This window comes from Schistocerca nitens, chromosome 11 (genome assembly GCF_023898315.1).
Source record: "Schistocerca nitens isolate TAMUIC-IGC-003100 chromosome 11, iqSchNite1.1, whole genome shotgun sequence".
Taxonomy (NCBI): domain Eukaryota; kingdom Metazoa; phylum Arthropoda; class Insecta; order Orthoptera; family Acrididae; genus Schistocerca; species Schistocerca nitens.
In genome coordinates, this window is record NC_064624.1 from 25,172,185 (window position 1) to 25,198,211 (window position 26,027).

At 41.2% G+C, this 26,027-nt stretch overlaps 1 protein-coding gene across 6 annotated transcripts in view; it reads right to left on the minus strand.

The window, feature by feature from the left end:
• The window catches only part of LOC126213561 (zinc finger protein 708-like), a 451,089-nt gene that overhangs the window by 63,128 nt on the left and 361,934 nt on the right, over positions 1–26,027 (minus strand). For all 6 annotated transcript variants that reach the window (XM_049941393.1, XM_049941396.1, XM_049941394.1 and 3 more), the window contains one exon: positions 20,981–21,073. In XM_049941393.1, the coding sequence (XP_049797350.1) occupies positions 20,981–21,073 (93 nt within the window). The remainder of the gene's footprint in view (positions 1–20,980; positions 21,074–26,027) is intronic.

A 26,027-nucleotide genomic window follows, 5' to 3' on the forward strand; every position in this document is an offset into this window, starting at 1 on the left:
AGACAGCGAGCCGAAAGATAGGAAACGTGGGAGGACCAGCACAGTTTTCTGTCAAACATAAGACCCAAGAATTTAGCGACGTCTGAAAACGGAAGGTTGACAGGTCCTAGATGTAAGGAGGGCGGAAGAAACTCCTTACGTCGCCAAAAATTAACACAAACGGTCTTACCGGGAGAGAAACGGAAGCCTGTTTCGATGCTCCAAGAGTGGAGGCGATCGAGACATCCTTGAAGACGTCGTTCAAGAAGGCTGGTCCGTTGAGAGCTGTAGTAGATCGCAAAATCATCCACAAAGAGGGAGCCCGAGACATCGGGAAGGAGACAATCCATAATTGGATTTATAGCGATGGCAAACAGTACAACACTCAGCACGGAGCCCTGGGGTACCCCGTTTTCTTGGGAGAAAGTGCGGGAGAGAGTAGTGTTCACCCGCACCCTAAATGTGCGCTCTGCCATAAATTCGCGAAGAAAAAGGGGCAACCGACCTCGAAAGCCCCAAGAGAACTGTGTGCGGAGGATGCCTGTCCTCCAACAGGTATCGTATGCTCTCTCCAGATCAAAAAATATTGCTACCGTTTGGCGTTTCCGGAGAAAATTGTTCATGATATAAGTGGAGAGAGCAACAAGATGGTCAACTGGAGAACGATGCTTTCGGAATCCGCATTGGGCAGGTGTTAAAAGACTGCGGGATTCCAGCCACCACGCTAAACGGTAATCCACCATACGCTCCAAAACCTTACAGACACTACTCGTGAGAGAAATGGGGCGATAGCTAGAGGGGAGATGTTTGTCCTTTCCAGGTTTCGGAACAGTAACGACGATAGCTTCCCGCCATCGTCTGGGAAAAGTACTGTCGGTCCAAATTCGATTATAAAGGCGAAGGAGGTAACGCAGACTATGGGTTGATAAATGCAGCAACATTTGGACGTGGATACCATCTGGTCCTGGGGCGGAGGAGCGAGAAGAAGAGAGTGCATGTTGGAGTTCCCGCAAGGAGAAAACAGTATTGTAGCTTTCGCGATTTTGAGAGGAGAAAGCAAGAGGTCGCACTTCCTCTGCACGTTTCTTCGGGAGAAACGCTGGCGGGTAATTTGAAGAGCTTGAAATCTCGGCAAAGTGCTGACCCAACGAGTTAGAAATTGCGACGGGGTCCACTAATGTGTCATGCGCGACAGTGAGCCCAGAGACCGGGGAGAAACTAGGTGCGCCTGAGAACCGTCGAAGCCGACTCCAAACTTCCGAGGAGGGAGTGAAGGTGTTAAATGAGCTAATAAAGAATTTCCAGCTTGCCTTCTTGCTATCGCGGATGACACGACGGCATCGCGCTCGTAGCTGCTTATAGCGGATACAGTTGGCCAAAGTAGGATGGTGGCGGAAAACGCGGAGAGCACGTCGCCGCTCACGTAGTGCATCACGGCATGCCTCGTTCCACCAAGGAACTGGGGGGCGCCGGGGCAATTCGGAGGTGCGTGGTATTGAATGTTCCGCAGCTGTAAGAATAACGTCGGTAATATGTGTGACCTCATCGTCGACGCTGGGAAAGTGACGGTCATCGAATGTCGCTAGAGACGAAAAAAGTGTCCAATCGGCTTGAGCAAACTTCCAGCGTCGCGGGCGCATATATGGCCGTTGAGGCTGCAGTCTAAGGACACATGGAAAGTGGTCACTCGAGTGTGTATCATCAAGGGCGAACCATTCGAAGCGCCGAGCTAGCAGAACAGTACCGACCGCAAGGTCCAAATGAGATAAATTTGCCTTGGAGGCAGACAAAAACGTAGGGACCCCAGTGTTGAGGCAAACTAGATCTGCTTGGTGGAAGACGTCTAGCAATAGTGAGCCACGTGAACAAGGATGTGGAGATCCCCAAAGCGGGTGGTGGGCATTGAAGTCCCCAACCAGCAAATATGGGGGTGGAAGCTGACCAAGAAGATGAAGGAGATCAGCTCGTGCCATTGGTGTGGACGATGGAATGTATACAGTACAAAGAGAGAATGTGTATCCGGAAAGGGAAAGACAGACGGCGACAGCTTGGAAGGAAGTGTTTAAATGGATTGGGTGATAATGGACAGTTTCATGGAGAAGAATCATGAGTCCTCCATGTGCTGGAGTGCCTTCAACAGAGGGGAGATCATATCGGACGGACTGAAAATGAGGGAGAACAAAGCGGTCATGGGGACGCAGCTTTGTTTCCTGAAGACAGAAGATGACCGGCGAGTAGGATTGTAAGAGGATCGACAATTCATCCCGATTGGCTCGAATACCGCGGATATTCCAGTGGATAATGGACATAGGGTGAACAGAAAATGGAGGAATGTGACCAAGGTCGCTGTCAACTCAACGACTGCTCTGAGCTTGCGACCGACAGCATGGAATGGCATTCAGCCGAAGGCATAAGATCCTGATCCATAGGTTGGTCAGGAGCAGCTCCTGCCACCAGCGACTGGCCGGTTGATCGGCCGCCAGCAGTGCGCCTCGGCGACACAGAAGACGGCCGAGGGCGACTTCCGCCAGGTGGTACTGTAGATGGGACACGCCTTGGCGGAGAAGGAGAGGAACTGGGTTTCTTTGTAGCCTTCTTGGAAGTATGATGTTTAGAGGAAGGAGGAACCGATGGTTGGGAAGTTGCCGTACGTAAAAACTCTTCACGAGTATGCTCTTTTTTCGAAGTCTTGGTGTCTGACTTTTGGGCTCGAGATGTAGCAGAACTCGACGAAGGGTGAGCCAGAGAGTGGGCAGGCGAAAGTGGTGAGAATGAACGGGCGATCTTTGCGCTGGCCGATCTGACGACCGTGGCACTAAAGGTGAGGTCGCAAGTCTGCGTGGCCGCCTCCTTTGTTGGCCGATGAGAAGCAAGGACAGCGCTGTATTTTCCTTTCTGAGGCACGGTGGGCTGTCGACTGGCAAATAATTTTCGAGCAGCAAAGGTCGACACCTTTTCCTTCACTCTTATTTCCTGGATGAGCTTTTCGTCCTTAAAAACGGGACAATCTCGAGAGGAAGCGGCGTGGTCACCCATACAGTTGATGCAACGAGGGGATGGAGGTGGACAAGCACCCTCATGGGCATCCCTGCCACACGTAACACATTTGGCCGGATTGGAACAGGACTGGCTGGTGTGATTGAACCGCTGGCACCGATAGCAACGCGTAGGGTTCGGGACGTAAGGGCGAACGGAAATTATCTCATAGCCGGCTTTGATTTTCGATGGTAGTTGAACTTTGTCAAATGTCAAGAAGACAGTGCGGGTTGGAATGATGTTCATGTCAACCCTTTTCATAACCCTATGAACAGCCGTTACGCCCTGGTCAGACAGGTAGTGCTGAATTTCTTCGTCAGACAGTCCATCGAGGGAGCGTGTATAAACGACTCCACGCGAGGAATTTAAGGTACGGTGCGGTTCCACCCGGACAGGGAAGGTGTGTAGTAGTGACGTACGCAGCAATTTTTGTGCCTGGAGGGCACTGACTGTTTCTAACAACAGGGTGCCATTCCGTAATCTGGAACAAGACTTTACAGGACCTGCAATTGCGTCGACACCTTTCTGAATAATGAAAGGGTTGACCGTGGAGAAGTCGTGACCTTCGTCAGACCGAGAAACAACAAGGAACTGTGGCAACGATGGAAGAACTGACTGTGGTTGAGACTCAGTGAACTTACGTTTGTGAGCAGACATAGTGGAAGGTGAGGAAACCATTGCGGAAGAATCCCCCATGATTACCGGCGTCTCCGATGGCGCGCTCCTCCCTTGTGGGGGCCCTCTCTGAGGGCACTCCCGCCTTAGGTGATTGTTCACACCTCAGGTCACACCTCCCGACAAACGGACGGAGGGACCAATCGGCACTTTCGGAAGGTATCAGCTCGGGTAATCACCCCTCCCTGGGCCTGGCCGTTACCAGGGGGTACGTACGTGTCCTACCTGTCTACCCGGGGCGGGGAATTACACGTTACCCCGTCACCGGCTACGCATGGAAGTGCGTGGGTTGGCCTTCAGACACGCACAGGGAGGAAGAAAGAGAAAGGGAAAGGAAAGAAGAGAGGTCTCAAACGCCGCAGCGGAGAAGGTAGAGAGAAGAGGTAAGGAAAAGAGGACAAAGGAAGGAGGAAGACTTACAAGCAAGGAAGGATGGCGAAGAATGTAGTATATGTACAAGCGTCCGTCTCCGGACGTAGGCACAAACCATAACCCCAGAGAAAGGGAAAGAAAGAGCCAGAGGTGAAGGGGGGGGGGGTGGCGAAGATGGGGGATGGGGAAGGATGTGGAAAGGGAAGGTATGCAGCCCGGAAAGGAAGGAAGGCCACATCAGCTCGGGGTCCCGTGCTCGCTACGCACTGCTACAAAACTGTATGCAGAAGTGGATGCGATAAGAAGAATAGTAGGGAAAAAGGATTCCATGATATTATGGGACACAGGAGAACATGTTTCAGTCACCAGTAGTGATCTGGTGGAATGTACGCAATTGGAACCACCACAGTACATACTGCAAGGAGTGGGAATAAAGACATCACACCATTAGGACAGCGGACTTAGACATCCACCTGGATACGGCTTAAGGCGCAAAATCATGAAAAGTTCAATTTTTAATTTTTTGCGTTTTCTGAATCTGCAGACTATTACCTTTTAATAAATATATAATACACTACAACTATTTTTAATTTTTTTTGAAATGTGTTCTACATGGGCGTGACCCACCATGGCGCTGTTAAACTGCTGTCAAATGGTGTTATTATTAACGCCCGTGTTCATCAGGTACATTTTAGTGATGTGAGATAAAGTATGTGTTGTGGCTAACCTGTGATGGTTCAATATATATCGCTGGTGTGTCAATTATTTCATGTTTATTTACTGTCATTATCTCGAAAATATTCGTAATTAATTCTGTTTCTTGAGTCTCTGTTTTGTTGAAGTATAATAATGAGTAAAAGTAAAGTTATCAGAAATCCTCTGAAGGCTTTTAAGAAAAGGAGAAATGTTGGAAAGCCAAAGGTATTTAGAAATATGGGAATGAAGATAGGTTCTAACATGGTACGAGCGATACTTGCCTTAGACAAGGAACGCCTTCGGGCTGCAGACAGGGCTGTAAAGAGTCTAGAAATACGAGCAAGAGTAAACAGGAGGAGGAACAAGAGGAAGCTGGAGGAGGAGTTTGCAGAGGATGAAGATAATCCATCCTATGACCTGGAATGCACAAAAAAGTTAATACAATCTTTGTCGCTTGATTCCCAAAACTTTTATTTTCTCATACTAATTACATGTTTTCTAAGGATCTTCCAAACATATTTGTTTCAAACTTTCAGTAAATATTACACAGTACCTTCTGCATAATTTAACACAGCCTTTTTCCAAAAAACTGTATATTTTTGAATATATAAATAAAAAATTGCAAAAAAAATGTTGTGAATTTTCATTACAATTGAAAAAAATCATCTTTAATAACTGAACTAAAATTTTGTAAAATCCCTGTGTTAAGCTGTAGCCCATATTCCAATAAATAATCTGTAAAAAGTTCAACTTCCTACCTCAAATACTTTGTGAGGAAAGATGTAATTTATAAGCGTTATTTTAACATTGCAAGTATAGGGCGTTCCGGAGCCCCTTAATTGAAACATTAATTACAGATTGTGGCACACTAAATTGAGGCCTATGACATGATTCTGGGATTAGATTTCTTTTATCAGCATTGTGCCATAATTAACTACCAGCTACACAGGGTGGAAAGTGGCAGAAAAATGGTTCAGTTAGGTTAAGTCAAGGTAGAGAGGTGCCAAGGAGAGTGCTGCGAAAGGTGAATAAATTAAACCATGAACACTCATAGCAAGACTTTATTCGCATGATTATGTATCTAAGGGTCCTGGAAATTACTTTGTGTCACTGTTGAGTCTAGCTTGCTGGTACAAATTTTGTGTGTGATGGAACCATTAGAAGAGAATGAAGTATTAGATCAGGTGGGTTGTTCATTTAACAGACATATCATGCACATATCTGTTTCTATGTACCATTTCAGCACATAGGGCATATGATTAACAAACCATTTGTTAATTGCTAATATCTTGGAGGAAGAAGGATGGGACATGTGGGGGAGTCAGCCATGGAGAACTGCCAGACATCACTGAAGCTGTATGAGGACCAAAAGTGAAACATCTAGAGGGAAGCAATAGGGAACAGATGACAGAACTACTTCTGGAATTCAGTGATTTATTTTTTCCAAAAGGACCATTATCAGGTACACTTATTACACAACACTACATACCTATAGGAAATAAATCTTCAGTCTACCACAAGCCATACAGAATAGCTAGGTACTTGCACCCACTTTTGGAGTTATTAATCAATCAACAGCTGAAAGACGGAATAATTGAAGAATGTAACGTCGACAGTGGGCAGGAATAGTTGTGCAAAAAATATGTTTGATTACAGACACCTAAATGTGAAAACCGTAATGGATGCCTACTCTTTCCCAAACATAACAGAAGTTATGGATAATTTAGAGCTATGCTAATATTTTTAACAATGGATTTGAAGAGTGAGTATCACCAGATAGAGCCTGCACCACAGGACTGACAAAACAGAATTTCAGGCACCCTGGGATGACTACCTAATCAGACGGATGCCATCCACATTAAAAATGCACCTGTAACATTTCAGAGATTGTTGGACGCAATACCCAGAAGTCTGAAACTATGGCAAAGCTCTGTGTATCTTCGTGAAATAATTGTCTATAGAAGTGATATCAAATAGCATATGCAGCGATTAAGGGAAGTATTCCTAAGGTTAAAAGCAGTGAAGTGAACACTGAGTACAGAAAAATGTGATTTTGCAATGGGTTAGATAGCATACCGAGGACATACCACAAGATGGAGTTAAGACAGACCCAAGATTAATTACAGCTGTATGGGAATTTCCTGTACCTTCATCTGTAAAAGAGTCGCAATCATTCTCGACTTGTGAACTATTACCAGTGGTTGATAAAAGGATATGCCAATATTGCCAGAAGGCTACACAATTGTTAAAAGAAGGGTACCAAGTTTGTATGGTCAGAACAGTGCCAGCATGCTTTTGAGGAGTTAAAAGAAGCTTTAAAATTGAGTCCAATTGTGCTGTTTCCTAATTTTAATAGCAAATTTGTTTTATTATGTGATGCATGATTACCATGCAACAGGCTGTGTCTTATCAGAAGAGGTGGAATGTGCAGAACATTCAGTAGCTTATGCTCAAGGGAACTGAATTCTGAAGAATGAAATTATTCCAAAATGGAGAATGGGATGCTAACCTTATTTGCGGACTCACATATTTCAAATTTTATCTGTATAGTAAAACATTTAGAGTAATAACAGATCATGTGGCATTAAAATGGTTGTTGGGGTTAAAGAATCATTCCCAATACGTTGACACAATGAACAGTAAGGCTAAGCAAATAAGATTTTGGACTTATATACAAAACTGAGAAGAAGCATGGAAATGCAGATAGCTGAAGTGGAAAAGCAGCAGTATTATATATTACTCAGAATATCAGGGAACTTGAAACCCAAGTAAAGGTCTTGAATAGGGAAGTAATTATTAAAATGGTTGCAGTCCATAGAAGATAGTGTTTCAGCTAGAGGTAAATTTGTTGCAAGAACGGCAGTATTTAAAGGGTCTAAGGAAAGTACAGAAGGAACTGTTACTGAAGATGAGGGTGGTTTCAGAAACTGAGCACAAAGACTTGCCCTTTAATTTGGAGTAGCCACAGCATCATTGAGAATTGATGGAAGAAAAGTTTCTATTTCCACTTCTGTAACAGTAGCAGGGAAACAAGAACATCATGAGTGCTACATAATTCATGCATAGCTCGTCACAAGGGGAACACTGAAGAAATTTGTAAGAGTAAAAACTCAGCGACTGTCATTAACTGCAAAAGATGAAGGAAGATATGTAGAAATGGAGGAAGCAAAGATACAAAAATGCCACAGAGAGAAAATCATGGTCTGTCCACATATGGTAATATGAGTGGGGCAGGATTCCTGTTGCTAATGGGGCAAAGGAGGAAAGAAAATGCAATTAAAATGTGGTCCAGCCAGAATCGTACTTTCAGCAGGTCAAGGCACATGGATTGTACCCTAGCTTTGAGAACATGGTAGTAGCAGATAGTTGTTGCAAGAAATGGAGGGGTACATCAAGGAGGGTAGAATGAAAGGTGAATGCTTTCTTATTAAATGGAACAGTATTCAACATAATGGGGCCTACTTTCTGCCTGTCCACCGCAGCTGCAGGGATAACTCACTTGAGTATTTCCCAGCCACATTTGTACTGGCCAAAGGAGCCCATGGAAGTGCCACATGCCACAAATCTGAGCAGCTTATATCAAACTCTAGAGCCAGAACTAATGTGATCTATAAAAACACTTCTGAATCAGCAGGACGGTTCCAATCTCCCTGGAAACCTTATGCAGCGTGTAAATTCATATTGTGAAAAATCAGCACTGGAAAGAGACAACACTGACTATTGTCATACTAACCACCACAGCAGCACTCGTTCTGTTGAGCCGGGTGTTGTTCTGGTACATAAAAAACAAAGAATACCACCAAGTTCGGACCCAGCCATTATTCAGATTCCACCTCATTGGATAATCGAATCATAAAAGAAGCAGAATGCACAGTGACATAATATGAAGAATAATTGATTTATTTTCGCTTTTTAGTGAGGAGTAGAGAGTAAGAAATGACTGTGCAAGAAGCATAGTAATGAAATTAGTACCATGGTGTTCCAGTTAAGGTGCAGGGCAAGGGGCCCTATGGAAATGTATAAGATTCAGTGAAAAGGTTCAGGTAACTAATTGTTAGAACGATACTTAAGAGGGAAAATAACGCTGGAAATAATGGTCACCAGTAACACTGATGTAATGGATAGTATAGTTTGGTCAACCCGACAGACAGTCTTGATAAAAAGGTCAATGTAGTGTATCGACCGTCAATGGTAAAATGGTTCAAATGGCTCTGAGCACCATGGGACTCAACTGCTGTGGTCATTAGTCCCCTAGAACTTAGAACTACTTAAACCTAACTAACCTAAGGACATCACACACATCCATGCCCGTGGCAGGATTCGAACCTGCGACCGTAGCAGCCGCATGGTTCCGGACTGCACGCCTAGAACCGCGAGACCACCGCGGCCGGCGTCAATGGTAAAAGAATATGCCAGAGCAGAAAAGAGTTGAAACAGAGCCAGCTGCAGACGAGTGAGGGTGTTATGCATTGCGAAGCAAAACATGGCCAACTTGCTTTGCAAAGCAGAGCCAGCTGTGCATAGTATAGCAACAGACAATCCTGCAACATGCTAGTGGAAAGACAGAAGCTTTTCATCACTTGCCACCAGAATACTATTTATAACACATGCCTTAAACCCTAAAGAAACAAACTGGAGTGCTGAAGTACTCAGCGGTTTGTATACTACATGATTCTTGTCCCACTATCACAGCCTATGCCACATGCCTGTGACACACAGAGTGACATCCTGGAATGCAGCATGGGGTCCACCAAAAATGAATGCAAGACAGGGCAGCCTGCCCTGAGTCACAAGCAAGCTGTCTGTTCACTCTAGATGCTGACTTCTGTGAAGATGTGTCAGTGCTAGACATACAGCAGGTCTCCAACAATGAAGGCCACTCTGCCAAAGCCATATGCACACAGTTTACTTTGATACAACATGTCCCGTGGATGATGCAAACTCATATGCCAGTTGCCGTGCAGTTCTAAGGCAGTCTGTTGTGACCTTGCAGCCAAATAACGGTGCTCTCTTCTGAAGTCACACATGGTCAGCCCTGCTCTGGACTTTGGGATACAGTTTCAGTCTCTCTGAGCTGTCGCCCCGTCCAAGAAACACTGGAACAATTCACACAAATCCATCAGCCCACATTAATTTTTTACTGTCCTGCTTCCTTTCTTCCTACGGCCCTCCACTGCCAAGTCTGGTAGGCATTTTCTCTGTGTCATATTGCACTGTCTGTAGCTGTGTACATGGTTATTGTGGATGTGGGGTTACCCAACAAACACTACCTCATTTCATACATGCCCTGACATCATTGGCATAGTTGTCAGTTGACGGGAATGCCATCTTCCGTGCAAAACACGATCATACAGACATCTGGTTGACAGTATGTAGGACTGTTTCGTGAACTAAACGCAGGACAGGGGTGGTGTTGTTTGTTGCTTTAATTTTGGATAACAGTAGTTTTGGCCATTTTGCATTCAGTCCTCAATTTGCACAGTCTTCCTCATTATTTTCAGTTCTTCCTTACTAGCAAACCAATCATGAATGGTTCTTTCTGGTGGAGAAGGACCAAAATGCCACTCAGCTGCTCTGTTTCCATATTGTTCTGCATATGCTATTACCTTCAATTTATAGCACACATCATATGAAACCTCTTTTTTCTATTAGGAAACTACTAAAGAAAATACTCTTCTGTTACCGATAATACAAATGACTTTCAGTTCAAGTTCACTGGCACTGTAGACTGCAGTGACACATCATAGGCTAGACAATGTTCTGGGTTTGTGATGGTAGGGCAGGAGGGGGACAGTGTTAGTAAGCTTGTGAAGCTCCACAACTCATGTTCATCACATCGGTGCACTGCTGCTGCCAGTTGAATCCAGTGTTGCCAGATAGAGATAGGTTCCCAACAGCATTGAATATATGGCCTGTTTTTTAAGCCTGGCAGGAATTTTACATCAAATAATGGACATTTTTACATTTTGCGTAAAAGACACACCTGAATGTTGTAGGAAATTTTTTGAAGATAAAAGTGTGTCTTACTCCATAAAATATGGAGTGCTTTTGTTCTCTCTAAAATATAAGGCCCAATTGATGATGTTTCCTTGTGAGTGACACTCTTTGGGTATCAGTGACCTGTCCTCCTTTCCTAACCTTCCTCTTTCCAGATGAAGGAACTAATCATTCCCAGAGCTAAGGAAGTTGCTTGTACTTTTGTGTGCGTGCATTGTCAGTACTAGCTATTTCACCTCCTGAAGTTAAGTTGTGGCCAGCCATTTTGTCTCACCAATTTGTAGTTTTGAGCCATTCCAAAATGTAAGCACAAGAGTAAAATATAATTTTCTGAACCTTATCTTCGTTTTTTGCATCATGGTTTAGCTGTAGTATCTATTTTCCTGTCTGGGGAGGAAAAACGTAAATAATTTCTCACATCTATTTTTTGAAACTTACAAGTAGAGGTTACAATGATATGAAGACTGTCTTAACATACCATACCTAACTTACTGATCATTATGACACTTCCTGTGTGCTGATTTAAACTGCATACACCATGTTACAAAATACATTTAGTTTGGCTACAGTGTTACAGGCATTTTAAGTTTAAATTCTTCATGTTTGCTGCCAGATTTGCAACCAAAAATACTGATTAAGTTGTGATATCCAAAGAAGAATTTAACGTCAACGATTCTTACTACACAGAAGGTAGGTCAGGAACCAAGTTTACATTTTTTGTTAGTTAACTTCAACCTAAACAAGTTTTTAAAAATGTGTACTGTAAAGAAGAGAATTTATGGGGGAATTATTTTGTGGATGAAACAATAAAAGTTTCATTTGCTGAATAAGTTACAGAGTAATACATCAGTATATGAAGGCTGGTGCATTGTTACACATTATTAATACTAGCTTTTTGTTAAAGATAATGGATAGTAAGTTTGAGAGAGAGAGTGAGAGAGAGAGAGAGAGAGAGAGAGAGAGAGAGAGAGAGAGAGAGAGAGAGAGAGAGAGAGAGAGAGAGAGCGCAACTTAGCAAATGTCTAGTTTTAAAATAAAGGAAAAGAGGAAGAAAGTTGTGAAGAGTATGTACAAAGAAAGTAAATGCAAAACCACTCTTGTCACTGGAGTGTAACAATCAGAACCCTATTTAGGTTCATACTAATCTGCATAAACTTCAGGAAAATCAGTAAAAAGATAGTTACATCCACGAGCCCAACATGGAAATATGCAGTAACAAACAAAATAATTGTTAAAGTGCAACAACTTCCATAATGTGTAAGAAACATTAACTACACAAACTGAATAACAATGTTTGAGAAAAACAGAAGCAAACAGTTTAATTTTTTTACAACAGAGATGAGAATCTGTCAAGCACCTGACAGATGGGATACTTAATTATTTAAAGATCCGAAGACTAAGATGCACAAAGTGCTGCAAAAACACTACATAGTATTTTCACCTCAGGGAGCTTATAAACAATGTGATGCAGACAAAGAAATGGGGCAAATAAAAAATACTTTCATTCATTACACATTTTGTTGGTTTTGAATACACCTCGTTGTATGTATGTAGGTGTCATGCCAACTATCTGGTGAATGCACTGGCAAGAGCGTTTTTTCTTGAGGTAAGGAATTACTGGAACATGTGGTTTACTGTTAATTCATGTATACTATGAACTCGTGTAAAAAGTGTAAAAGCTGTAACTCCTAAACTTCACTTCATATTAAATAATGAAGTTCACTGACAAAGAAGTAAAATGGAAAAATTGATTGATGTTGACAGGCAACAAAAATATAAAGTAGTTAATGGTACAATCACTGATGATGTATCAGATATTAATAAATTTTATATTTAACATTTCACTGCTTCATGAAAAACTCACAATCTGCTGAATTAGGGATATGTGCAAAATGGATCTCAAATCTGGAAATCTACAGACAGACTTTGTAGATAATGTTTCTTTGATTAATGAAGACAAAAGTTGAAGTGCTTATTCATCAAATGCACAAGTACAGTCTTCACAGGTTGCACCTGAATGCTGCAGGAATATTTTATCATGCCACCATCACCAATGAGATCTACCACATGAAACAGTTTCTGTTGCTGTGTTGTCACATAAATAATAGCTGATGTAAAGATGATGATCTCATGTCTCCAAAAAATTTGACAATTTTTTTGAGATGGCTGTACCTACCTATTTGAAAACAAGTACACGATATCCAGTTTGTGTTCGAAAGTTTTTTAAGTGGAAATGGACTGCTATTCTTTACTGCATGTAATGGTGAAGTTGTGACAGATGCTATTGGTGGTACAATGAGGAGAGGAGTGTGGAACCAGATGAAACACAGAAAATGGTATGCTGGCTGATTTTTATGAATGTGCACAAACTCAGATTCAAGGTAAAACCATGTTTTATGGTACTGGAAGATGGTTTCTGGACAACAGAGTGAGCATAAATTATGTTCAGGTCTAACTTTTTGCTCATATTCAAAACTACTATTATTTTTTACCTTACACTATCATAATACTGTTGACCCAACAATCCTGAAGGTTGAAAAAACCAAACTACTACTCATATCTAAGGATGCTGGGTATTCCGGTGGAAAGTGGTTCTTGCGGGGATCAAATGCTGCAGATGAAGACAATTGCAACAGATGCTGGCAAAGATGTGCATGTTGATCTGATAAATCCTGGATTGTTTGTCACTGTAGAAATTTTAAATAAGATAGGTATAAAACAATATCTATGGCATCTCTGAAAATGCAGAAGCTATGGAAATGTTTTTGAAACCCATTCCACAGGCTAAAATTTTTTCACACAATACAAAAGTGACAGCACTTCTTGTTGGAACTGAACAAATCTGAACATTAATAAATCAACCAATGATTATTTAAAAAGCAACAGATATTTCTTATGTGTTTAGAATTGGGACATACAACTGTGTTGCAACATGAATCTTTTTTTTTTTTTAAGAAGAAAATGTAATATAATGAAAAACAAAGACTTGTGTGTTTAAATCATATGATTTATGGATATTTTTAGTTTCTTAGAGTATCCAAAATTGCACTATGTATGACGCTATTTGTGCGAGCCATGTATAGAATCTATGGTGTCCAAAATGCAATTAGTTTTTGACTTTCATCTTCAAGATTACAAGTTTTAGATACAATTACTGCATGCCTAATGTAACCCATTCCATATGTATTTGTATTTTAAAGGAAGGGTGCAATTCAAACAATTTCTGACTTAAATATAATTTTAAAAAATTCTTTCAGGAGTGACCTTTAATTCCACACAGCCAACTGTGTGAACACATCAATCATTTCGAAAAGGAAATGTTACTATAACAATTAATGAAACTCATTTTTCATGTGTGTGATTGTCCAAGAGGAAACTTGGAACCACTCTTTCCTCAGCTGAATTCTACTTTTGATTCAACTGACCATTAATGAGTAAGTATACTGTTGTATTCCATTAAGAAATAATTGTATCTTTATCCACTGCAGCTACCAGGCCTACTGATTATACAACAAATTCAAATTATTTCCAACATCCAACATCAATTGGTGGATATTTAGTGCTTCAGTCATTTCTACACTGAAGTAAACAAATTTAATAACTAATTTACAGATTCTGTCAATTCTTCATTGAATTTTTTCATACATAATTAGTATTAGAAGCTATGCTCATTTTTTGATAATATTTCAATGCACCCTTTGGGTTGTTCATTAAAATTATTTAAACCAATACCTCAGAACAAGAGTAATTAGCTTTTATGTTGGATAACTGTCACAACACAGCTGACCCTGACACCACTACTCAAATGTCCTGAGAAACAACCATGCATATGTTACATTAACCTCTCAACAGAGCACATTTTGTGACAAGAAATTAAAAATCTTCTGTCATTTACTCAGCCATAACCTTACTGGGGGATCAGAATTATTTTGAGAAAATATTAAATTCTTTATAAACTTGACAATTAAAGATGATATGATTCATCATTGAAGACTTAGCACATATCTATTGATTTAACTGTGTTGCAAAAGATATGTATAATACTAACATCTCTATTGAGACACTGGGCTTAACAGACCAAGTATTATTTTAAACATTATACATACTGGTTAGACAGAGATGAAAGGAAACACAGTTTAGCAGTAAAATGAAAAAAGATAAGGCATATGTACCCTTTTGCAGCAATTATTTGGTTGGTATACTGTTCATGGCACTTTCCCTAATTTTAATATATAACAGATACAAATAAAAGAAACTTAAATAATCAACAAAATATTCTCCTTCACTATTTACAACAGTCTCTGAATGCTGTGATTACTTTCATTCTGTAACTGTAGAAGTCACCTGGTTTTAAGGCGAAGAACTCATTAAGCAAGGCTCTGAGCGCATTTTCATCAGGAAAGGAAGTTCCTTTAAGGCTGTTCAATTGAGAGCAGAAAAGGAGAAAATCTGAGGGTGCAAGATCAGTTAAATAAGGTGGGTGTGCAATGACCAACACCCAACTCCTGTGTACGGTTTTTTGTCAGTCTAGCAGATTGTGGGCAGGCGTTTTCCTTGAGCAGTGTCTTCCTGGTCATTGTTCATGTACAGCATCTGCAACCAGTCTCAGCTGTTGACAGTAAATGTCAGTAGTAATCAGTGGTTACATCGCAAGGATGCAATTCATAGTAAACCACACAGAATGTACATTATCTTTTGTGGATGCTTTTTGTTGATGCTTTGTTTGGGCTCAACCATTCCTTTCTTTTCCTTATTTTAGCACTAAGCCACCATTTCTGATCAGCATAATGATACAGGGCAGGAATGATTAGTGTTGTTCACATACAACTGATTAAAGGCAAGCTAGAATGTGCATATGGCCATCCATTTTTGTGATTTTGGTTTAGTGCATGTGGTATCCACACACCCTATTTTTGAGCCTTATCCATTGCACACAAATATCAGAAGGTCATGAAATGATCACAGTTCATCGAATTTGCCAGTTCTGAAGTACAGTGACATGGATAATTGTGAATTAATGCATTTAAATGATCGCCATCAAACCTTGAAGGTAAGTCACTAATGGCAAAACAATTCTCCCCAGAATGAAAAAACAATTTTCTTGAACAGCTCTGTCCAATGGTATTAAACACAAACAGGATGCAAATGTTTCTGGCTGCCTCCATTGCTTTTACACCTACATAGAACCCAACAATGCTCCTCTTTCTCCACTTGGCACTCCACTATCTAGTGGCCACAGTTCCACTTACTATATTCAAATGACAAAATGACAATACGTAGATTCAAAGAGCAACAGTGAACTACAAATAAAAAATGACAATCGATAAATAAACCCTCAGCAACAGGAAATACCAACATGCAAAATGAAAGTGCTATCAACTTATGCACCAGCCTAATATTTAGGAAAAACTGAGATAATATCAGGCCATGAAAACAATTTCTTAACAGTAGCTGAAAAAACTGGGGGGGGGGGGGGGGTAGGTGACCATTGAAATTAGATACATCAGACTCAGTCAGGAAGTGTATACTTGACCAGACATCAGTTTCATCAGATGAATGGTCAAATCAGTCACAAGAATCATCTGCTGATGGAAGCAGGAACTACTCTTGTAATGATTGCAACAATCTAATAACTAAAATATTATGCTGACTTTACAGCATGACTGAAATATGCAGTAGAAGTGGAGAAACCTTATTGGCATCACATTACAACCTTCATCTCCCTTTAGTCGGGAAACTACACTGTTATGGTGTTAAAAGAACTACACTTACAAGAACTGAATCTTAGCTTAGCAACAAAAAACTGGGTCGTAGTAATAAATGATGCCTTGGGAGGAAAACTGAATACACAATGGGGAAACAATACATACAATGTCCCACAGGGTTCAGCATTTGATTTATCCTCACCTACATATATGTTGTGCTAAAACCATTGGAGATGCCTTCTTCAAAATCTGCAATGCTTGCAAATGACAAGTACACTGTTAACCAGCAAACACACTCATACTAAAAACAGCCAGAAGAATAATGGATCATGCTTGCAACTGGTTTACAGGCAACAGAATAAAAATTCAACCTTTAGACTTACAAAAGCACACATGATGCAATTCCAAACAAATCCAAATGACTTACAGATACAAGGAGATATCAATTACAGGCACTGGATGAGGATCTATGAGTTAAGTTCTTGGGCATTTGGATGGATATTAAATTAAGGAAGCACCAGCATGAGAATGAGTTAACCAAACAGCTCATATCTCTCTGCCTTGCAATTAAAGAGTGTTCTTCCAGAGTGTCAACTTGCAGAAATGTTTCCTAGCATGCTTTCACTCAGTACTACCCTATATGATAATCTTATAGGACATGGCAGCTATAAACAAATTAGTATTTATCCTATACAAGCTTGTAGTACAAATGATGTGATGTTGACAACTGAACACCTCGCATAAACCTCTTCACTGACCTAGGGGATCCTGCACCTACGTGTCACTATGGGACACCCTATTGGCTTTTACATTAAGTAACAAAAATTTTATTTATTTGCAGTTGGATGTCCCAGAAGATATTTCCAAAAACAAGTCAAAACTCCAAGAGATGCTATCACAATTGCCTCAAGGTGAGCAATGCTGAGGGGATCAACTTGAGAAGTTTACCATTTTCTTGACACCATTTCAATTGAAACCCAAGCAGACACCAAGGAATTGTATGCAGTATGTATCATTTTGTGTGTGTACAGTAATGTCTACTTCTTCCAGTAGCAGGTTGTTTCTAATTACATTAGATGTTACAAAATGAGTCTTCAAGGGATGACTTGAACTGGTAGCTGCAACATTAATAAGGGTAATGTGCTGTGCAACATGGGACAGGAAGTTTGTTGGTAGTGATCATGATTTATTATCACACTTATGGGATGTGATGAACAATTTAGTGGGATTGGCACTGAACTGAATCTGAAGAGAAGGGAATTCTGTAACAAACTGAAGAAAGTTGACAATATTAGAAAAAAACAGAGCGACCAAAAACAGAACAGATGAAAAATTATCAGAAATATAATTGCTCATATGAATTGTGTACCACTGCATTGGAACCTGCACAAAAGAGCCCTTCTGAACAGTTAGCTCCTGAGGGATTGATCAGCTAAAGATGCTGCAGACCTGAGCTGGAAATTTGCTTCATCTCTCAGTATGCTATCTCTTTTACTGGCGGGAGTTTGTGAAAGGCTCCATGTATGTGCCTCCTCTTCCAACATCATTGGATGAACTATGATACTACATGCGAACAGCAGTGAGTTTCTTAAACTGACATGCTTGCAAATGCATGGATGAAGTCTATAACATGGCTGCTTAAATGTGTTGAAAAGAATTTTGATTTTTGTGATCAGTAAATGATGAATCTGATCCTAAACACAGCTGTGAAAACCACCTTAATATCAGATGTGCACACACATGAATTGTAAGCAATGGGAAGATCATATGGTTCCTTTGTAAATAAAGGATTTGCAGGCATATATAGAAGTAAAAATCCGACACCAATTCTGTACCTTTATTTATTACAATATTATAGCTTTGTGAAATCTGATGATTTTAAACATCCTGAAGAATTGCTTATACAGGTATAGTTTCTTTCAGTAAAATATGATAATTTGTCTTGATGGGTTGCGTCTTATTGAATGTTTCAGAAATTTTTCCATAAAATTAAATTTGCTTTCAACACTGTAACCTTTGCTCTGGCTAGAGATGGGGTGTGAATGTTATTCATTTGTTCATTCCTTGATTTACACATTGCATTCCATAAATGAAGATGTGGATGGAAGTGGGGTGAGCCAGTCTGCAAATCTTAAGGCAGAAGCTCCCACAGGAAATTTACCTCTGAAGTAAACTGACAACAAGCTATTTGTGACTAGTGCTAATCTACTGACACTGCTAATTATGGAAACTGCTAATGGATGATTTTGTATGTATGTTAATGTACATTTACTATGAAAAATATCACTGTTGCTCCTACTACATTTGTGAGCTACTTATTTTACCTAGTATCTCCACATACATCGATACTCCGCTATCCAGCTAATGGCGCATTGGGAAGGGTACACCATAACCCTGCTGGTCATTTTCATTCCCATTCCACTCGCAAATCTGAGGGAAAAAGACTGTCTATGTGCCTCCATATCAGCCCCGATTTCTCAAATTTTATCATCATAGTCCTTATGTGCAATGTATGTTGGAAACAACAAAATTGTTCAGCAATCAGGTTCAAATGGCAATTCTCTAAATTTTCTCCATAGTGTTCCTCCAAAGAACATTACCTTCCTTCTGGAAGTTCTCATTTGAGTTTCTGAAGCATCTCCATAACACCTATGTACTGTTTGAACCTACCAATGACAGATGTGGCAGCCTATCACTTAATTGCTTCTCCAGCAAAGTATTACTTTGCTATCTTGCTAGCTTGCTCTAGCGTCTCATGCAATTACCTAAAAAAAGTTCCAAATTCCACAATTAATACAGAATATTGTTGGCCATGTGCCAGTATCAAAATGGTCAGCCCTATTTTTCTGCATCATTAAGCCCTAGCATTTTATGCTCCTGAGACCACAAACACTGCATGTCACTAGCTGACAGAGCTAAGATGTTCACTGCAAAACTGCATGTGCCACTCAGGATCACTGTTATCATCACACATCCTATTTGTAGATTTGCTCAGGTGTCTACCACTATTTAATCTAAGTTACATATTTTCAAAGCAACAAGTGGGGGGGGGGGGTTTACACATCAGTAATTTCAGTGCCAACCACATGACATGGTTTTCCAGACCACACAACCAGAAACACACTGTTCTACACACTTGCTACGGGAGCAGCACTCCATGCAGTGGACACTATCCCTGAACCTCTGGCCCTGGTGCCATGGAGACATCTTGTTTGACCTGTGATCTCTTTGACTGCATACGAAGGCCAGTATGGCCTTTTGTATTTTCATGGTAAATGGTCACCAACTACAATCCAGCCACTCTGACAACTACAGGTATGCCCTAGGACACTGTACAGATCGTTGTTTTGGCCTAGCTCCTTATTTGCACATCCCTGACTACTATGTGTGGCATTTTCATTTCTGTAAAACCCTTCTTGTGGAACAACAGTACTACTGTTTCACTTACTGACCTGTCTACTTGTGATGCCAATGCATCCCTTTAATTTGCTTAAAATGGCATAACATGAGTCTCGGTGTCAAAGTCTTGGCCTGTTACCTGTGAATCAGCTACATTCCTTTACATAATGTGAGCTGTCCCTAGCATGATCGTTTGGTTCCTTGACCTGTATGCTTGTATCATCACCACACATTTCTGTGTTGAAGAAGCCAACATTTTGTGCCTGAAGATTGCTTTGCAACTGCAACAAGTTTGTTTATGAACAAGGAGATCAAGAGCGAGCCAGTACCTAACCTTCTGCAATTGCATGTTAAATGTTCCCTGATCATTGTCTAGTTTCATTCCTGTGACATATTTATCAATTTGAGCATCTCTTTACCTTACCAAGGTCATAAATCATATGTAAAAAATTTATCTTTCTTCTTTAGATCTGCCAGGACTAATGACAAGGTCGTACATGGCTTCATCTATGTACTATCATTCACCAAAAGCCATATACAGAGTTATTCTATTACTGAAAATTTTATAATACAACAGGCACCACAGAAGCTGCCACAATATATACAGGTTGTGGCCAACGTATCAGGGCTGATCTACAACATACAAATTTTATCTCTCTTTTTCATAACCCAAAATTTTTTTAGGTCAAATGTAAGAATAATATTCACACAAAAGATAGCAACAGCCAATGATCTTTTGAACTGCATTTATCAGAAGTTATTGAAAGGAGGAATATTTCTCAAATGACCTACACTATTAGAACCTACACTTCACCTAAATGTAAATTTTGCGACCATTGCAGACAGCCATTATACAATATAGTTGATACGAACAAGGGCTACATAAAACAAAATTCTACCAGTCACCAATCCCCTTCCATTTCTATTTAAAACAGTCAGCACATAACAGGTGAAATGAGTCAAGTGCAGAAGTACAAGAATACTCTACAATTATGAACAGCAACAAGTTCCAAAAAACTGACAATCTCTCCATTTCACTGCAATGCATCTTTTACTCTACAAATTTAACAAAAGACTTATTACTTGACTACAGGCAATATATCAGACATGTAAATACTTACAATATTCCCAGTTATATTCATTTCCAAATTTAATTCAGGATCCTCCTTGATAAAATCAGTGGACCACGATATTCCCAATGGATCTTCAATGGACTGAAAGAAGGACACATTCTGTGAATTATAACTGCTAGCTAACTTCTGTGTGTATATGACAGGTCTCCCTATTCCCTTCTCATGAGTATCATCCAACTTTACAGAGATTCTTATCAATTGGGAAGAGTGAGTGTCAGAATGCATCCAAATCAGTTCTATTGTCTCTTATTTTGCTATCAGCCATTGTGTAGTATTTATTTGGCATACTTTCTCTTTCTATTCCTGTCACATAATCCACTCTGATTTCAAAGGCACTATGGCATGCTTTATCGGGTGGTCGTACTCCCACATATGAACTTTATTTATGAGTGCGGCAACATTTCTAAATTAAGCTCAAGTAATAAATAGATGCAAATAATCTTCCAGCTGTAAACCCATAAACAAGAGGACTTTTTGTTCATTAATGAAATTAATATGGCATTCCACACATTATTAGCAAAATTTACCAAATTTAATGCTATTTACACCATGTATTTTCAGTGCCTGCTCTTTAGGAAACAATTAAAATTTATGTCATTTGTACTGGATGAAAATCATACAGAATGACATACAGCGAAAGCAGGATGTCAGTAATGATGTAAATACTACGGTGAATAATGACTGGGAACTCTACAAAATACCCATCACATATCATAGTTCCACATCTGTTATAGCACTGTGACACAGAGGCATGTAACAAGATTAACAATTACTTCTCCCTGCCGCCATTGGATAAGCAGCTGCCAGCAGCAAGTCGTATAGTCTTAGCTTACTTATTTGTTACATAGTTTAATTCTTAAATTTCTTTGCATGTTTATGGATACTTGCATTGTTTAATTCATAAATTTCGGGCGTATTATAGTATTTGAGAGTTGTAGCATCGCGCTTTAGTGTTTACTTCGTAGATTCTTACTTAAATTGTGTGTGAATTTCGTGTAGGAGGTGTAATTTCGAGTTTTAGTTACTGTAATCGTAAATTCAGGCAGATTGTAGCGAAGTCGTTAGGCATTTGTACAGGTTAGTTCATACATTCTTTGCGTGTTTCCCTTGTGTTATCTAGGCACGGACTTGTGTTTCAGTAACTGTTGTTCAACATCAATTGGAATGGACAGGGACTGTGATTGCTGTGTTCGGATGACAGCTGAGTTGGCATCCCTTCGCTCACTGCTGCAAGCGGCACTGACTACGGTCACGTAGCTTGAGGCTGTTGCCAATGGGTACCATTGTGGGGAGCCGGTCTTGGGTATCACGGGGATGTCTACCTCGTCCCGTCTGTCCCCAGATCGGTGGGCTTATTGGTAGTTGGGAGCTCCAATGTTAGTCACGTAATGGGGCCCCTTAGGGATATGGCGGCTAAGGAGGGGAAGAAATCCAGTGTGCACTCCGTGTGCATTCCAGATGGAGTCATTCCTGATGTGGAAAGGGTCCTTCCGGATGCCACGGAGAGCACAGGGTGCAGCCAGCTGCAGGTGGTGGCACATGTTGGCACTAATGACGTGTGTCACTTTGGATCTGAGGAAATTCTCTCTGGATTCCAGCGGCTATCTATTTGGTGAAGGTTGCCGGTCTTGCTCACGAGATGAAGGCAGAGCTCACCATCTGCAGCATCGTTGACAGAACAGACTGCGGACATTTGGTGCAGAGCCGGGTGGAGGGTCTGAATCAGAGGCTCAGACGGTTTTGCGACCGTGTTGGCTGCAGATCCCTTGACTTGCGCCATAGGGTGGTGGAGTTTTGGGTTCTGTTGAACAGGTCAGGAGTTCACTACCCTCAGCTGGCAGCTACACGGGTAGCGGCAGCTGTGTGGTTGGGCTGCTTTTTAGGTTAGAAGGCCTCAGGAAAGTACAGGGTGGGCTGCAATCTCAAAGGGTGCATGGCAAATACAGGACGTGCTTGGATCAAGGACGTGCTTGGATCAAGGAACTGTCAGAATTGTAGTTGTAAATTGTTGTAGTTGTGCTGGGAAAGTCCCTGAGCTACAAGCGCTAATAGAAAGCACAGAAGCTGAAATCTGTTATAGGTGCAGAAAGCTGGCTAAAGCCTGAAATAAGTTCGGCAGAAATTTTTACGAAGTCTCAGACAGTGTTCAGGAAAGATAGATTAGGCAGAATTGGTGGTGGAGTGTTTGTGTCTGTCAGTAGTGGTTTATTTTGTAGTGAAGTCGAAGTAAATACTCCATGCGAATTGCTATGGGTGGAGGTTATACTTAACAGCTGAACTAAGTTAATAATTGGCTCCTTCTACCGACCTCCAGACTCTGATGATATAGTTGCTGAACAGTTCAGAGAAAATTTGAGTCTCTTAACAAATAACTAACCCACTCATATGGCTATAGTTGGTGGGGACTTCAACCTTACCTCGATATGTTGGCAAAAATACTTGTTCAAAACCAGTGGTAGGCAGAAAACATCTTCCGAGATTGTCCTAAATGCTTTCTCCAAAAATTATTTCTAGCAGTTAGTCCACGAACCCACGCGAATTATAATGGTTGCGAAAACACACTTGACCTCTTAGCCATAAACAATCCAGAGCTAATAGAGAGCATCATGACTGATACAGGGATTAGCGATCACAAGGTCGTTGTAGCTAGGCTCAATACCGTTTCTTCCAAATCCACCAGAAACAAACGCAAAATAATTTTATTTAAAAAAGCGGATAAAGTGTCACTAGAAGCCTTCCTAAGAGACAATCTCCATTCCTTCCGAACTGACTATGTAAATGTAGACGAGATGTGGTTCAAATTCAAAGATATAGTAGCAACAGCAACTGAGAGATTCATACCTCATAAATTGGTAAGAGATGGAACTGATCCCCCATGGTACACAAAACAGGTCCGAACGCTGTTGCAGAGGCAACGGAGAAAGCATGCGAAGTTCAGAAGAACGCGAAATCCCGAAGATTGGCTAAAATTTACAGACGTGTGAAATTTGGCACTGACTTCAAGCAAGATGCCTTTAATAGGTTCCACAACGAAACATTGTCTCGAAATTTGGTAGAAAATCCGAAGAAATTCTGGTCGTATGTAAAGTACACACGTGGCAAGACGCAGTCAATACCTTCGCTGCGCAATGCCGATGGTACTGTTACCGATGACTGTGCCGCTAAAGCGGAGTTATTGAACGCAGTTTTCCGAAATTCCTTCACCAGGGAAGATGAATGGAATATTCTAGAATTTGAAACATGAACAGCCGCTATCTTGAGTTTCTTAGAAGTAGATACCTTAGGGGTTGTGAAGCAACTCAAATCACTTGATACGGGCAAGTCTTCAGGTCCAGATTGTATACAGATTGGGTTCCTTTCAGATTACGCTGATACAATAGCTCCCTACTTAGCAATCATATACAACCGCTTGCTCACTGATAGTTCTGTACCTACAGATTGGAAAATTGCGCAGGTCGCACCAGTGTTTAAGAATGGTAGTAGGAGTAATCCATCGAACTACAGACCTATATCATTGACGTCGGTTTGCAGTAGGGTTTTGGAGTATATACTGTATTCAAACATTATGAATCACCTCGAAGGGAACTATCTATTGATACGTAATCAGCATGGTTTCAGAAAACATCGTTCTTCTGCAACGCAGCTAGCTCTTTATTTGCACGAAGTAATGGCCGCTATCGACAGGGGATCTCAGGTTGATACCGTATTTCTGGATTTCCGGAAAGCTTTTGACACCGTTCCTCACAAGCGACTTCTAATCAAGCTGCAGGCCTATGGGGTATCGTATCAGTTGTGCAACTGGATTCGTGCTTTCCTGTCAGGAAGGTCGCAGTTCGTAGTAATAGACGGCAAATCGAGTAAAACTGAAGTGGTATCAGGTGTTCCCCAGGGAAGCGTCCTGGGACCTCTGCTGTTTCTGATCTATATAAATGACCTGGGTGACAATCTGAGCAGTTCTCTTAGCTTTTTCGCAGATGATGCTGTCATTTACCAACTAGTAAAGTCATCCGAAGACCAGTATCAGTTGCAAAGCGATTCAGAAAAGATTGCTGTATGGTGTGGCAGGTGGCAGTTGACGCTAAATAACGAAAAGTGTGAGGTGATCCACACGAGTTCCAAAAGAAATCCGTTGGAATTCGATTACTCGATAAATAGTACAATTCTCAGGGCTGTCAATTCAACTAAGTACCTGGGTGTCAAATTCACAAACAACTTCTGTTGGAAAGACCACATAGATAATATTGTGGGGAAGGCATGCCAAAGGTTGCGTTTCATTGGCTGGACACTTGGAAGATGCAACAAGTCCACTAAAGAGACAGCTTGCACTACACTCATTAGTCCTCTGTTAGAATATTGCTGCGCGGTGTGGGATCCTTACCAGGTGGGACTGACAGAGAACATCGAAAGGGTGCAAAAACGGGCAGCTTGTTATGTATTATCATGTAATAGAGGAGAGAGTGTGGCAGATATGATACGCGAGTTGGGATGGAAGTCATTAAAACAAAGATGTTTTTCGTCGCGGCGAGGTCTATGTACGAAATTTCAGTCACCAACATTCTATTCCAAATGCGAAAATATTTTGTTGAGCCCAACCTACATAGGAAGGAATGATCATCAAAATAAATGGGGGGGAGGGGGGAAAGAGAGGAGAGAGAGAGAGAGAGAGAGAGAGAGAGAGAGGGCGGAGAGAGAGACAGAGAGAGAGAGAGAGAGAGAGGGCGGAGAGAGAGAGAGACAGAGAGAGAGAGAGAGAGAGGGCGGAGAGAGAGAGAGAGAGAGGAGAGAGGGCGGAGAGAGAGAGAGAGAGAGAGAGAGAGAGGGCAGAGAGAGAGAGAGAGAGAGAGAGAGAGAGGGGGCAGAGAGAGAGAGAGAGAGAGAGAGAGAGAGAGGGGGGGGGGGGGGGCGGAGAGAGAGAGAGAGAGAGAGAGAGAGAGAGGGGGGGGGGCGGAGAGAGAGAGAGAGAGGGGGGGCGGAGAGAGAGAGAGAGAGAGAGAGAGAGAGAGAGAGAGGGCGGAGAGAGAGAGAGAGAGAGGGG